This window comes from Chelonoidis abingdonii, chromosome 13 (genome assembly GCF_003597395.2).
Source record: "Chelonoidis abingdonii isolate Lonesome George chromosome 13, CheloAbing_2.0, whole genome shotgun sequence".
NCBI classification, from domain to species: Eukaryota; Metazoa; Chordata; order Testudines; family Testudinidae; genus Chelonoidis; species Chelonoidis abingdonii.
In genome coordinates, this window is record NC_133781.1 from 24,555,821 (window position 1) to 24,572,287 (window position 16,467).

A 16,467-nucleotide genomic window follows, 5' to 3' on the forward strand; every position below is an offset into this window, starting at 1 on the left:
AAGACATACTCTGCAAATGTATTACATTCATAAATACTTATGATAGACACCTCAATTTAATTTCCAGTCAGATTTGGTTTCAAAATATTGATAATAAGCATAACACAAGAAAACCTATTACTACTTTATTATTCTCGAATTGTATTTTGGAACACTGTCAAACCTTTTGATGCAACACTTTTAGCAACATGCTGCTGCTATTTAATGGTTTACATCAGGGGTAGGCAACCTATGGCACACATGCCAAAAAGGCGGCACATGAGCTGATTTTCAGTGGCACTCACACTGCCCAGGTTCTGGCCACCATTTTAAATGAAGCTTCTTAGACATTTTAAAAATCTTATTTACTTTACATACAACAATAGTTTAGTTATATATTATAGACTTATAGAAAGAGACCTTCTAAAAACATTAAAATGTATTACTGGCACGCAAAATCTGAAATTAGAGTGAATAAATGAAGACTTGGCACACCACTTCTGAAAGGCTGTCGACCCCTGGTTTACATGATCAGTAAATAGAAAAACTAAGTTATAATTTCTGACAAGTTAAAGTCGTAAGCTCAGTGAATCAAAGATTCTTCCATGTTCAAAAATTACATTCACTATACACGTCCATGCCTCTATAAAGTTGAAATACTCCATTTTTTAAAAAAGCTTTTGTTTACTATGAACACTAGATATACTTAGTCTAGAAAGATATACTGTAAATCTACCTTAGACATTTGTATTAATTCTAACAATTTTAAATATCATAATTATTAAATGTGCAATACATACAGTATCCAGACTAAACTGTTATGAAGATCTGGGTCAACCAATTCCATGTCATCGAGAGTAATTGGCTTTCCCAGCAATTGCTTATAAAAAGGCAATGTGAAGCCCCCATCAATATAATGTCCATGAAACACAGCCATCCCCATAATCCGTCCAACAAAATGAAAATATGATAAGTGTTCCTGGAATTAAAAGACAAAACAAATGCATTCAACTAAATCAGACTTCCAGAGAGAGTACTTACTGAATTTCAAATTTCAGAATTAAGACTTTACAATCAAAAAGTTTATAGGTTTTTTGTTGTCACACTTTCAGAAGTTGGTTGGCAACAATTCAGAGATCCTATTACTCAGCACAGAAACAACTTTTATTCATGCTTTCTGTAAAGCAATTCAAACATCTGGCACCAAGATTAAGGAGAAATATTCAGTATTTTTCTTTAATACTAACTACCAAGGGGTCATGCCATTGCACAAATTCAATTTCTAGCAATGATAATTTGAGAATTAGACTCTTAAGTCTAAGGCATTCCCCATGCTTGTTTGAAGATTAATTTCCTAGGTCACAAAAAGAATGAGTTCTGTAAATTTGTCATCATTTGTACCGGGTTAACTGCAGAGTCTGGGTTGATTTGCAGTGTATAGATATCATCTCGTGAATACTGGAAGAGGCCATAATATGGATTCAACATTTCATGAGACAACAGGTAAAGCCATTCCCTGGGGAAATAAAATAATTTTACTGCATGTTTCAGACAAATGCATTTCTATGTTGACAAGTTGCACAAAAATATAGGTTTTCAACGGTAAACATTTACAGCGTTGAATACAGTGTTAAGCTATAAACAGGACAGAAAGCAGAAATTACTTTTTCTCGCCCAGTAAGCATACAGTACTTTTAAACTGGCTGGGACCCAACTCTGCAAGCCTTTTCTTCAATTTAATCTCAATACTTCTAGTTTCTTCCTCTTCTTTAGGCATTACACATTTAAGACAAAGTTGTACTTTGTATATTTTACTCACTATACAACACTGCTGTATGATACTCTGCTGAACGTATCCATTACCTGAAGGGCATTTACATTAAAGGCTTCAATTTAAAGTGCTAAATAGGTTTGCACTGATTGATAAATATTGGTTTAAGGGGCGGAGGGGAACAGCCATAATTTTTCATACTGCTCCTTAGCTCTGCTTCTTTGGCTGCCAGCAAAGCAGAGGGCTGATTGTCCAAGGTTGGCCAACGGAAGTAGTGCTAGAAAACACTAGCAGAAGCATGGAAAAAATGACACCTTACTGCATCTGTTATTTCTACTTTTGAAACATTTTTGTTATAACTGAACAAGCAGCTGTAATTAAGTCAGCAAAATATTAGATTGTTGTAACAATACTGATTAAATGAGAAGTTATCCTCCGGAGATGAGAGGTTACATGAAGCAAACACACTGTAGTGTTGTTATGCAAAATCAAGTAAAGTTATGCAGAGCCCTGCAACTCCACAGTTATCTGCTTTATATCCGCGGATGTGGATATCTGCGGAACATTTTTGTGAATCCCGGATAAGTTGCAGATACACATTTTTTATCCACGCAGGGGTCTAAAGGTTTTTTCAATATAATAGTTGCCTTATGTTTTTCATTACGACAACCTGCCATACAGCACCTAGAAACGCCAAAGAAATACTACCCAATTTTGGGGGGCAGATGGATGCTTAAGAATGGAAGAAAGTTGCAACTTTCACTACTTATGTATTTTTTAGAATTTAACATGAAAGTGCTATTCACCACAATAAATATGTTAACTTCTAACTCACAGCTTTCATTCACAGGTCACACATCCATATGCCAGCAAGGATGGGCATATTAATATTTTTGACTGTATTACAGTAGCATCTAGGTTATTTTACAGTTGCAACAAGGACTTCATATTAAAATACTTGTAGCTGTTATATCAAAACCATTTTAAACGATGTTTAAACTTAAACATTTGCTACCAGCAGAAAAAAATGTTTTTTTAACAAGTGAAAAATTAAAACAGGCTTACTTCCCTACTCTAGAGTGACTGCTAACATTTGACTTTAAATCCTAGTCAAGGTTTTTCATTCAAAACTACAATATTAGACTCACTTCTCTTACCAAAAATGTACCACAAGGTGGAGTCAGTTCTTAATGGTGTAAACTCTCCAATATCTAAGCTTCAGTAACCAGAGGGGGGGGAAAACCCAACTACATCTTCAGTGGAGTTACTAGAAACATGTCTCACATTTAAAATGCATCTGTGTTAAGACCTGCAGTAATCTTGCAGATTTACTTACAAGATATTAATTCCTTTGTTGGGGTATATTTTCTACTCTAGAGAAACACCAGAAAACAGAGAGAGAATTTTGACGTACAAATTATTAGTGGAACACACATTTAAAAAAAAAAAAGTGTCTTTTAAAAGACACAGTAATTAGAAGCAAGATAATTTAGATCATGTTATCTAGCATACCTGGCAACCCCTCCATAATCAAGGCCTTCTTCTCCACGAAATTTTATCATTAATCGCTTCCACAGGTCCTTTGGCCTCATCTTCATGACTTGCCTGTAAGACTCCTGCAATCACACCATCTACGGTCTTATTCACTGCTGTTTATGGATAGACATCCTACTACTATTTGTTATGGTAAATCATTTGACTCTCAGTACCTAAAACAAATGGTGTCCTTTCAGTTATTAACCACCATTTCTCAGACTACCGTGTTTTCTACCAATATAACATTACCCATCAAATAAAAAACAGATATGCTAGAAAAGCCATGGATCCTTAAATTGCTTGTCATGTGCAGGGATCGCTTCTCTTTTGTTTTGTCCTTCTATAGCTTCTACAACTAATTAAAAGCTATAATTGCCAGTAAACTGCTTTTAAAATTGCAAGTGTTATATAAGGGCTCATTTCTCCTGTCTGAGAAGACACAACATGGGCAATCTGTAAAGGGTAGGTACAAAAACAAGCCTTCAGGGGAGCATTAAGGAATATCAAATATTGCCAGCACTAGATGCCCCTGCTACTGGGAAAAATAGAGTTATACCTCTATCAGGTAACTCCCACACACTACTGGAAGAAAATATGCGTGGATAGAGAAACTGAAGAACAAAGAGGTAGGAGGAATGAAGAACTGGGTATTAAAATGTACAGTTTCTATTTGAGAGCAATGTCATGATGCCCTGGAGCTAGCACACTGCCTCTAAGGAACTATAGCTTTCATTCAGTGTTGTCAAACCTTGCTATTAGAAAATCATGAGTCAGATCCTCAAATATCATGAGATTAAAAAAAAGTCCTTATGATTTTTAAGCCAATGAAATGTGGGTTCTCTATTTCCCTACTGGTTTCTGAGGCTCTAAGGTGCTCTCAGGTCACATTTTCAACCTTTCCTCTGCAACCACACAACTAAAAACGTACCTTTCTAGTACAGCGAGTGCCCTGGGGAGGGCAAGTTGTTTGCTGACTGTGATTTCTAAGTAAAATTAGGCCTCACTCCGGATCTCGCGACAGCTCTCAAATGTCTTTTTTTAGCAAAATAAAAATAAAAATAAATATTCCTGACATTTGAGAGTTCTATCGCAAGATTGTGAGAGAGGCTCAACTTTACTTAGAAATCACATCACTCATGATCAATTTGTGAGTTGGCATGTCTGATTACTGCACAGCAGCCTCCCAGCTAATTAAAGTGAGATGAGCAAGTCTTCAAAGGAAGACTCATCCAATCTCGTCAGGGTGGATAAATGGTAACCACAATGTGGAGACTTGGAAGTTGAGTGTAAAGTGAGAAGGCTGCAGTGGAGGGGAGCCAAAGAATTACAACTGCACATGATCATTTCAGCAAAACAATGTTGCAAAATTCCAGTGAGAACACTGCACTTTAGGTGTCTCCTGTCAGTCAGCAGCCTTGACAATTCATGAATTTAGTCTATTTTCAAAAATCTGAACAAAAATGTGTATTTGAGATACATACTGTGTAATTACAACATCAAAGATGAATGCTATATAAAGTTATTTACCTGTTATATTTAAAAAAAAAAAATCTAAATTTTCAATCTACACCCTCCTCTCTCCTAAACAACTGTCCCTCCCTTTTCATTTCTTTCCTGGAAGAGAATCACATCTATGATTACCTATACACTCTCCTCAACCCTTACCCCAGAATATGCCATCACCACCCCTCGGAAAAGTTCCCTCCCCTATTCTCGCTCTCCCGTCACTTAAAAATGGGTAGAGTTTCCTTATCTTCAGATTACCTCAAAAATCTCTTCCCTGGAGACTTCAATACGACAGTGGCCAGCTTGGGGTTGGTGCTGCGACAATTCTTGCCTCAGAATCTTGAGTTTCTGCACTAGGTCTCGCTTATACCTTGGCACAGTCAGACATTCTGCCTCATCTGGAAGCTGGCACAATGATACTACCTGCGGTTGCTGCTGATGATCTTTAAGTTGGTTCTGACGGCTAGAAATAAACAGAGCTATTTTCAGAAACTCAAGTCACATGCCTGTATTTCCCTCTCAGATATTTTTTAAATTTTAGTATTTACAACAAAACTAGTTTCAATTACACATGGTTACTTATTGTAATTACATTTAAAAAAATGTCCAGGTTCAGAGAAAAAAATCCAGAGACTTTATCCTGACCAAAGACATATGCTTCTGTCTTTCTTGGCAAGTAGCTGGTTTCAGGGTTTGTTATTTCCATTAGTGCTATTCTATGAAGTATGTAAAAGGTTATAGCACTGTATAATAAAGCATTATCTATACAGTTTTACCACTGAGCTGCTGACACTGAATTTCTTAGATACCATTTCCATATTTCCTTCGCATGTTTCACCTTCCTCCATTTTAAAATTCAGGGATATGCCAAACACTACGCCTCTAATCTACAGTCAATACCACAGTCTGTTTTAAATGGCTTGTCTGAAAAAGAGTAAGCTTTCAAAAATATGTTTGTACTGGCAGCGTGGAAAGGACCTTGTCCCTTGTACCTGGACTTGTCTACTCCACAGGAATGTAGGGAGTTCACATGTAACTAACTGGCACAGATAATCACGCAGTTTTACTACCAATTCTAAGAGATTTTATAAAGCTACAGGCATGTGAAAGTGTCCATCTTGCACACAATAAGTGGATATTGTTTGAGCTAGATCAGTGATACCTAAACTTTTTAATGAGGTGACCCGCCAACTGCATTTTGTCTTTTTTTGCAAGCCAACCAAGGTCCAAATTTGTGGGGAGAATGGGGGCAAAATAATAGCCCAGCATCCTCTTCTGCCTCTTTCTCCTCACCCTACCAAGGGAGGCACTGGCCACCCGCAGCATCACCCTCCAGCCCAGCAACCCTAATCCCAGCCCAGTGCAGAAGGGAGAACCTGTGGGGATGGGGGAGTGGGATAGAGAATGAGCCTGCCCTGCACTCACCCCACAGTGGCAGTTCCCATCCCACTGGGCTGGACCCAATTCCCCACTCTGGGCACTGTGACTTGGTTCACAGGGCCACCCTACCACTCTTCTGTCATGAAAGCGGGGCGGCCAAGCCAAATCGCAGCGGTGCTGTAACCTATCATGCCAGGCCATGTCTGGAGTGGGGAATCAGGCCCAGCCCCACAGGAAAGGAGCCGCAGCTTCAGGGTAAGTATGAGCTGGGCTCCCTGTCTGCACTATGCCTGCGACCCGCTTAGAATCTTCCCATGACCTGTTGGTGGGTCATGACCCATCATCTGGGAAACAATGACCTAGCACAACGGTGTAAAAAAGGTACACTTTACTTAAGCTGTCCAGCAAAAAGTCTCATGTGGAACACAGAAGACAGTACATTGAATGTACAGTGCTGAGTAATGAAGGTTAGATTTCAATGCGTTTTTTCAGTTGACTGTTATTAATGATATTTCAAACCTCATACACCAAAGATTCTAAACAGAACCATGCATAATTTTAGACCTGAAAATATTTTAGTCTGTTGACTGTTTTGAACATGATCTGCTAGAAAGCTCCCTATGAACAATGGCCAACCAGAATTCATTTCCAGCAAGCTTTCACCACTGGAACATTCAGGGTTGGCAGTTAAAAGTGAAAGTCCCAGCTTGCTCCAGGGTTTCAGTAGCCATTCTGTTATTACAGAACTTTTTCTTTTAATGCAATTTAGCAGGGTGAAAAAGGAGGAAAACTGGGACCAGAAAGATCACTGCAGACCAACAACAATTACAAAGTGGTCCAGGTTGCCACAGTTTGAGAAATGCTGCCATAGGGCACATTCTAAATCACTAAAACAAAAATAAAGAGTTTTAATGTTAATATTTGCTTTAATCCCACAGGCTCTAAGGAGGGGATAATGGAATTAAATTCAGTTCTACCACCAATATTTAGGACACAACTTATTAAGTATCTGCTAGTCAGGGAGCAGGTATCAGTGGAACTTTTCCCCTCACTCTTCTGCCATTGCAAATTTCACCAAATAAACTGTAAACTGCTTCACCTAAGATTTAACAAGAAGCAGATAGAGAAATCTCCAGGAGCAATTATTTGGGGGGTGAAGAAAGAAAATTAAATTCAAACTCTAAAAATACCTGTGTAAAGTGACCATGGTTGGTTTTATTTACAATGAGCTTCAGTTATCTTAAAACCATTATCCTAAAAAAGGCACTAAAATGATTTAATGAGGAAGAAAACCAACATCTCAGTGCTACTCAAAGCTAAAGTGTAAGACATTCTACTTTCCTCTCCATTCTTTCCCCAAAAAATGAGAAAAATCATTTCTATGGACTTGTCTACACTTAACACACTACATGAAATCAGCATGAGTTTAAGAACTATGCATCGAATTACAATTTTTTAAAATAGCTGCAGGACTAGAGGGAGAAAAATAAAATAGTATTAGCTGAATCAGACCAAAACCAAATCACAAATGAAGTATTAGCTAAATAGTCTGCAGTACTTAAAATAATAAAAACATTATTTTACCATTAATGAACTGTTGATGCTGGTATTTTGCTATTTTCATAGTTATTTTTCAATGTTTGCATCACCAGAAAATTGCTCAACTATACTTCCAAAGTAATATATTCAATGAAGCATTTAACTCATTCAGCTTTGAAAATATCAGTAACTCTGGGCCAATATTTAAATTTTAAACAGAATTAGGTAGCCATGTATAATGGCATGGGACAAAATGGCATCTCTGCTCAATGGAAAAGTCAGTATCATCTGAACTGAACCCTATGTTATATTTTTGGACTTAGAATTATATTCCACCCATCCCTCTTAAACAATATTATTTTATTTTTCAGATAATTTACAAAATCTTACAGGTCTAAGGCAAATGACATGTTTTTACTTCAGAGTAAATGGTGGGGGGGACGCAGAGGGGGGCGTGAAGAGAGAATCACTTTCACATATCCTGTCTGGTACAATAAAAGAATAAACATTACAGAAAATTTATCAGCCTGCAGACACTGTTCCTTGAATTTCTAAAATCCTTTTCTAATGAAAGACAGATGTACAAATGAAAAACAAGCATGTTGTTATAGGTCTTTACAGCTTGAAGAAGTGTAAAATGGTTCTGGAGTTTGCTAGTCAAATTGGATTTTTCTGATGCAAAGCTAGCTCTATTGTAAGCACAATAAAATGTCATGCGAACAACCATGTCATACACCTCTACCCCACTATAACATGGATTCTCATATAGCACGGTACCAGTGGGGCTCCGGCTGTTGCGTGGAGCCCTGGGCCCTTTAATTCACTGCTGGAGCCCTGCCGCCGCTACCCCGGGGCTGCAGCAGCGGGGCTTCGCCAGCAAATTAAAGGGCCTGGAGCTCCCCGCAGCTGGAGCTCCGGGCTCTTTAAATCACTGCTGCAGTCCTGCCACTGCTACTCCAATACAGTGGCCTTTCACCTATAACGCGGTAGGGATTTTTGGCTCCCTACACCCGTGTTACATCAGGGTAGAGGTGTAGTTATTTTGTAAATATCTATGAAATGGCAACTGGTGGATCTAAACAGAGGCTGTGCTAACCAGAATATTTATTTTTTAAAAATAAAAATACTCCAACAAATTGCATTTTCTACAAATATAAAACACATATTGTTGTAAAAGAGAATATTTGGTTAAAATATCCAAATAAAAATAATTCTCTGTGTTGGATGTGTGCAGGCTCCTGAAGAATCACTGGTAAATCCAGTTTCAATGCCAGCAGGCAGCTAAGGAGACAAGGAATCTAAACACAGTTAAGAAAAAAATGTACATGGTTCATAAAAAGAAGCCATCAACCTGGACTATGAAGACTTCCATAAAATGCCCGTAACACTCAAAAATATGGTCCTCAAAACATTTAAAAATATTTTTTTCTCATGTTTAGATGGCAAATTCTCTCTCAATACACTAGATTCCAGATGTGGCTTGTCCAGACAAAAGCCATTTTCCCAAACCAGCTAGGCAACTTTTAGATGATGGCACAAAAGTTACATAAAAAGCTTTTCTGGATGTTTTCAAAGCCTAAATTTGATTCTTCTATTTGCTGGCTTCTGACATACTCTTCTTGGCTTCATTTCCCAATGACTGAAGGCTGGTCTACTGGGAACTTCTATCGGGATAGCTAAAAATACCCCGCCCCCCCCCAAGACACTGCTATGCTCACCTAACCCTCTGTGTAGGCAGTGCTAGGTCAAAGGAAGACTTCTTCCATCTACCTAGCTTACTGCCTCTTGGAGAGGTGGATTATCTATGCCAATGGGAGAACCCCTTCTGTTGCATAGGTAGTGTCTATACCGAAGCTGTGCTGCTATAGCAGTTTAAGTGTAGACATACCCTGATGCCCTTTAAGAAAACTTATTGCCATCCCTCCCCAACACCTCCTCATGCTGACTGCATATGGCTGGCTGTCCATCCAGCTCTTCATTGTTTCTTCCACTCAACACCTAGTTAATGCTATGCAGGTGTTTCCCGAAACAATGGTCTTCAAAAGATGTTAGTGGGAGAAACAGCAGAGTCAAAATTCCAGCAATGTCTGGACAAGCTGATAGCTGTGTCTAGACAAAACAAACATTTGTATTCTTTTCGGTTTCCACATTTAGTGATACAGAAACACTCCAATGTGAAATGAGCACATCAGGAATGAAAGTGAGAGCCAGAATTCCTTAATGTTTGTTTAATAATAATAATAAAAAGGCAGTATCTGAAAATACCCAGATTTAGGTTTTGCTTAAGATTCTAAATGCTGGGACATATTCCCTAGTGCACATCATAAATACCCTTACTGTCTTTCTCTGTATTTAGTAGTAGCTTCATATCCAATGAGTGGTTCCTTATGTTCAAAATGTTTCTAATTGTCTTTATTACAGATCTGGAGCTGGACAAACTGTGGGAAGAATACCTAGTTACTTGCTCCCTGTGTCAATTTTTTATTTTAATGACAACAAAATATGTGTCATCTAATTTTTTTAAATCAGTTTGTTACCCCACAGATTAAAACATCATAATCTGAAGACAATGCAAAAAAGTACAGCAGGCACTACTTCTACTGTTCTTTGAAAATTGCCACTGTTATACAATATCTCACCTGGGGTGGCAGATCTCTTCCATGGGACGGCACCTGCCCCCCCATGACATCACAGTGGCCACGCCCCTGTTGAAGGGTGGTAGAGATTAAAATATTTATCTAGTAATCAAACCTCTCGCATATATACTATGTATATACACAGATGTCTGCAGCATGTTAATCTAAGGGCAAATACTGTTGCAGAGAGTTTACATAACACGGAATGCACCTTGCCTTATAACAAGCACTTCCACGAGAGTTACCTTCTTGTTCTAATATCAAATTTAATGTGTGCTGGACACTTCTCAAACTTACTTTAAAACTAAGTGCAAATTAGCAGATAGCCGCGGATCTGTAAACTGTGTCGTTCTGTTGTTATGGTCGACAAAATAAACTCTGCCTGTTGCTGTATTACGGATCTCCCATCCAGGAGGCAGTGGACCAAGTTCTTCACAATTGATGTTGCTAAGATCCCTGCAAAAACAAATATAAAATGAAAAATACCTCAGCATTTGGCCTTTGAGCCAAACAAGTGTAAATGTAACAGAACAATTCCATGAAGTCTGAGAAAATGTATTGTTTCAGAAACTTAATCTGTTCAGCTGGAATCTCTACTCCCAAGGTACAAGCCTACCAGAGAAAATGAAAATATACACACCCGACTACACATGCATTGGAAAAGCAATTACATAATTTTCATTTTTACAAAATATCAGATACTAATTTAATACAGACTTAAAAACAAAAATAAAAGCTGCCACCATATTTGCCAAAAGGAGTTGCATTAGTTTTAACAACAAACAGTTTTAAAAAACAACAGTAGTCATTTAAGCCACTCAATCACATTTTAAAAACTCACACAAAACGAACCACATTTCTGATTAGTTACATATTCCATGAAGATTTATGCATGGATATCTGCCCAAATAAAAAGCCATTTTTGTCTGTTTTAAAAAACAATTAGATGCAAGAAAAGCTCTTTAACAAGTATTTTAAGTAAACCATTAAGCGGTCTCAGGTAATCTCTATTAAAGCCAGAAGAATGCAAGTAGCATTTGCAGGTTAATTTATTTAAGATGAATATTGTGGTTTTTAAAAACTGCATAGCATTTCTCTGAGGAATTATAAAACATCCCTTCTCCCTGACAACCTTTAGGTATTCTAGCTCAACTTCTGTTGACATCCTTGGAAGTAGGGCATATGTAATTCATGAAGCAATTTGGCCCCAAATACATAGATTAGGACTTTTTACAAATCAAATTATTATGCTGAATCTTTAAGCATTTGGTATCTTTTGTAAAAGGACCATTGCCCCAATTCTTTACCAGTTTCTAACAATAGCAGTCTTCAACTAACGTAGAAAACTGTCAATCCCACTATACCCTTTGTGTGGTCTTGTAGGATATGAAGCATAGCAGTACTGTTTTTGAGTAGTATCACTGTAAATAGTTAGAAAATAGTATTTTAACACAGACTATATGAAAGAATTTACAAGATTACAATAAGTATAGTGAAAGTAAATCTCTTTAGTAAAGTGCCCTTTTCAGTGGAGCAATAAATACCTAGCTAATAATAATTTTTGCCCAAAGCATTTTAATAAAGCAACTTTTTCTAAATTGTTAATTTGCAGATCCACTGACCTCTTGCTATCACACAGCAGCTTTTATCTTTTCATCATAATTACAGTTTGAGACGTTTGTGCTGCTCTTAATTAAATCTATTAAATACAAAAGTAGCTGAATATAAATGTTGTTATATTCTGCCACCAGTCTAGACATTGGATTTCCTTCCCCATCCCCAACCTGAACCACCAAAATGAGGTTGATCTATTTAAGAGAGAGAGGCATGTACTTATATAGGCTACAGGTATAATTTCTAAACCCTCCTTTCTTGCATCAAGTCTGTAGCCGTAAATAATGACAGGGCAAAATGATGGAAGTATTCTATGAAGTAGATGTTCAGCCACCTGATCACACCCACAAACAACTAAATGTCAGTACTGCTCTCATTTGCAACTTCAATTATCTGACGCACAAAAAGTGTGGATAAATTAAGGTGCATTTTAAAAAAAGTCCCCACATACAAAATGGAGACTAGTTCTATGCAGCAAGATAGAGAATACATTGCCCACAGAAAATGATGGAAAGTGTGATCCGGGGAAGATTTTCTAAGGCACAGATGAAAGTTAACAATTTGGCATCAGCTGCTTAATTGCCTTTTGTGTTTTAGAAAATCTTCTCCATAGTCCCCCCAAAGGTTCAGGACAACATCACAATAAAAAGTATTTTTCCTTGTCTTAAAAGTAGTATTTCAAACACCAAAAGTGTCACTTTTTCATTAAAAACTTTGTTTTCTTCTTCACACTACCGTTTTGAAGCATCTTACCCACTTCTTGCAATCCAACATCCATTTACATGAGAATGAACATGAGCAGAAGCCAACCACAGAGTTGTTAAGTTTCTTATAAATCTCAGGGCTTGCTGCCAATTTAGGGCTGTACATGCCATTTTTACATTAGCATCTGCAGATTTTAGGAGGTAATAATCTTAAAGAGCTTCCAGTGTGTTAATATTTTTTTTAAGCTAACAATAATTCTCTCTCTAAACATGTCCCTGTCTGTGTAAAATGAGTGGGACAGTAAACCTCAACCTTCTGGAAAGTGGAGATGCAAAGACGTGTTGGATTATCCTGTCCATCTCCACCTGAAAAGGCAGAATTTATTCTGCAGAGCACATTTTTCTAGTACTCAATCTAGTTTCAAATATGTCAAGAAAAGTGGGCTTTCCCATTTCCCTTAGGAAACCATTCCAGAATTTAGTACAGCTCATCGATGTATGGAATATTTTCATGATCTCTTTTCCCTCTTAATTCATTATTCCTAATTATATTCCCCTTGCTCCTGACATTTGCAAACTTCAGATTAATCTTTCCCTTTAAATATTTAGCCAAGCTGTACACATTAGCTTTTAGTGTGTAAAGAATCAAGTCAATCCCTTCTAGCCCTTTTATCAGTTTGGTTCTCATGTGTGTACTCCTTCCCATTTGTCTATGGGTAACAAGGTGCCCTGAACTAAGTACAATTTCCAAGAAACAGTCTATGTATTCCCTCTTGCTCCACAATACAATACCCCTGTACACATAGCCTCACACTGGATCTTTCTGACTATTACAAAATGCTATCCATGGTCACCTCTAGGTGTATCCCACCATTTTCACGACTTCTATATCCTACTGAGTATTAGGCCTTGGCTACACTGGCGCTTTACAGCGCTGCAACTTTTCCGCTCAGGGGTGTGAAAAAACACCCTCCTGAGCGCAGTAAGTTACAGCGCTGTGAAGTGGCAGTGTAAACAGTGCCCCAGCACTGGAAGTGTGGCTCCCCAGTGCTGTAAGCTAATCCCCACAGGGAGGTGGAGGAGTACGTGCAGCGCTAGGAGAGAGCTGGGAGAGCTCTCTCCCAGCACTGGCGCCGTGACCACACTCGCACTTCAAAGCGCTGCTGCAGGAGCGCTCCCGCGGAAGCGCTGTACAGCTGCACGCGTAGCCAAACCCACAGTGTTTCAAGTTACCTTTTAACAAAAACATATTGGCTTACATTTTCCAAGTTAAACCATATTTTGCTGTTTCAAGCATCCCTTTCTAACACATCTAAGTCCCTTTGTATTACTGCCTTGTCCTCAGTGGTGTTCATAATATCGTTTCCCAAATTAGTGTAGTACATACATTTCATGAATGTGCTGCCTGCTCTCTTCTTCCAGATCATTAAAGGAAGATATTTAATGAAAAGGGATCTAACTCCAAATGCTGAAGTAATACACTACACACCTTTTTCAGCTTCAAAACCTGTCATTTTTCGTTACCCTTTATTTACAGTCCTTCAGTTAGTTCTAAACCATGGGATAGTATTCATACCCAAGCCAATATGAATTACTTTGATTGTGAGACCATAAAATATTGTATCCAATGCATTATTAAAGTCTAAACATACAAGACATCAACCATATTCTTTTCAATTTTTTTATTCAGTCAATAAAATAACCCTGAGAGATAAGATGAATGAGGTAATATCTTTTATTGGACCAACTTCTATTTTTTGAAAGGACAAGCTTTCAAGCTTCACAGAGCTCTTCCTCAAATCTGTAGAAGGTAACCAGAGAGTATTGCAGCTAAATAGAAGGTGGGACAGATTGTTAAACACAAGGGGTGTTTAGGAAACCACTTAAAATGAAGTGGGCACTTAGCACCTCTGCAGCCATAGGGAAAAGGAGGGTGAGTAGGCAGCAAAATGCGTTACAAATTGTTGTAATGGGCCATAAAACCAGGGTCTGTGTTAAATCCACAATTTTTAATGTCCAGCAGAGTTAGGAATTTAAATTCCCAGGCTTGTCTGCAAACAAAAAATAATCCAGTTTGTCTGACAAGATTTGCACTTAAATTTATGTTGCTAAATTCTCATGCTTCAGTTATCTTCTATGGGCCAGATTTTTACACGAGCTCAGTTCTCATTTAGGTACCCAAAGGCAGAAGCCAGGTTGCTGAGCTTCTGGGAGCTCCCATTTCTCTCAGTGGGAGCTGAGAACTTTTCACGAGCCAGCCCTACATCTTAAGGCTTTGTCTACACCGCTAATTCAACGATAGTTTTGTCGTTCACAGGTGCTCAAACCCTCCCACTCCCCTGAAAGACAAAAGTTTTGCCATGGCAAGTGCCTGTGTGAATGCCTGCATTGTCGGCAGGAACGCTCTCCAGTCAACAAAGCGAAACCCGCTCATAGATGGTGGAAGTATTTTGTCGGCAAAAGTGCCAACAAATAGCATTTACACTGCTTGACTTTTAGCGACAAAGCTGTGTAGTGTAGACCAAGCCTTAGTGATTTTTCCATCTTCTCCTGTGTGTTCCATTATTTTATTAGGGATAAAAAGCCAGACTTGTTTATAATCTTTGGGGCTATATCTAATACTAACACCATCAGATACTATATCTCCTTTCATAAAAACAGTTTTATTTATTCTCCGAGACTTTCTACTATTGAAGAATTCTTTGAAGTCTTAGTTTTCGATGCAAGGGGTGTAATTTGTTTTGTTGAGTGGCTTATGTTAAGATGACAAGCTGAATGCTGGGGAGGGGTAGGGGTGGAGAAGGGGGCAGGGGCATGTCTCATCTAGCAAGCCAGTCTGCATAGTCTCTTAAGTAACATTCAACAGTGTAATATTGGAGGACAAGCAATTTTAAGAGTGTCCTGTTTAATTTAAGACTTCATATAACAATAAAGACATGTGAGTTCTTCTCTTACCTTGGTACTCTTGGGTCATGCCACGTGCTTACACCTGTCTGAGTATGCAGGAAATAGACCTGACCTTGCTGAGTTGTCCTTTGCTCTGTTAATTAAGATAAAATAATACAAGAGCAATCACAAAGATTGACATGCATGAAAGGCAAAAAGGAAAATAAAGTCATCCAGCTCATACTACAAGATTATAGAGAAAGTTACTAACCAAAAAGCCCTGCTCAAAAGAAGAGATGCTCTAGAAAGGTGGTTAAACAGATTTTCTCCATGGAAGGTTTCTAGGTACTGTCATCGGATTAACATGTAGAGAGAGCTAGGCTTCCTGACAGCAGACTGAGCAGGTTGCATGTGGCGTCCAAGTAAGAAATCCAAATCAGAGTCAATTAGCATAGTAGCAAGCCTTGAAAATTGGCAATCTGACAGTTTTTAGATATTTGTTTTCGCTAGAGGCATGGAATGCTTCTTCTACAGTCTCAGAGTTTTGGGGAAATACTAAAATTTGTAGATATGGATAGGAGAGTAGTATCTTTTCTTTGCAGTTCACAGGAGTCTATTATGAGACAAAGGTTTCAGTTTCTTCTGGAATTGTGTCTACATCTGGGATTACATAATAAAATTTCTGCAATACTGGGCTTTTACTTCTTCTAAGGCAGTGCCTAAACTCTAGAATAGCACATATTTTACAAACACTAAACAAGCACATATAAGACGGTTACTCACCTTTGTAACTGTTGTTCTTCGAGATGTGTTGCTCATATCGATTCCAGTAAGGTGTGCGCGCACCGCGTGCACGTTCGTCGGAGAAACTTTTACCCTAGCAATGCTCGGTGGGCCGGCAGGTCGCCCCCTGGAG

At 38.3% G+C, this 16,467-nt stretch overlaps 1 protein-coding gene across 2 annotated transcripts in view; it reads right to left on the bottom strand.

Annotated features, from left to right (window-relative positions):
* Positions 1 to 16,467, bottom strand: part of SMURF2 (SMAD specific E3 ubiquitin protein ligase 2) — a 122,188-nt gene that overhangs the window by 10,448 nt on the left and 95,273 nt on the right. Inside the window, exons 9-15 of one of the 2 annotated variants that reach the window (XM_032805591.2) lie at positions 15,621 to 15,705; positions 10,645 to 10,803; positions 10,351 to 10,416; positions 5,051 to 5,255; positions 3,263 to 3,366; positions 1,381 to 1,495; positions 780 to 958 (exon numbers count right to left, since the gene is read on the bottom strand). In XM_032805591.2, coding sequence (XP_032661482.1) covers positions 780 to 958; positions 1,381 to 1,495; positions 3,263 to 3,366; positions 5,051 to 5,255; positions 10,351 to 10,416; positions 10,645 to 10,803; positions 15,621 to 15,705 — 913 coding nt within the window. The remainder of the gene's footprint in view (positions 1 to 779; positions 959 to 1,380; positions 1,496 to 3,262; positions 3,367 to 5,050; positions 5,256 to 10,350; positions 10,417 to 10,644; positions 10,804 to 15,620; positions 15,706 to 16,467) is intronic. The other variant, XM_032805593.2, reaches the window with a different exon arrangement.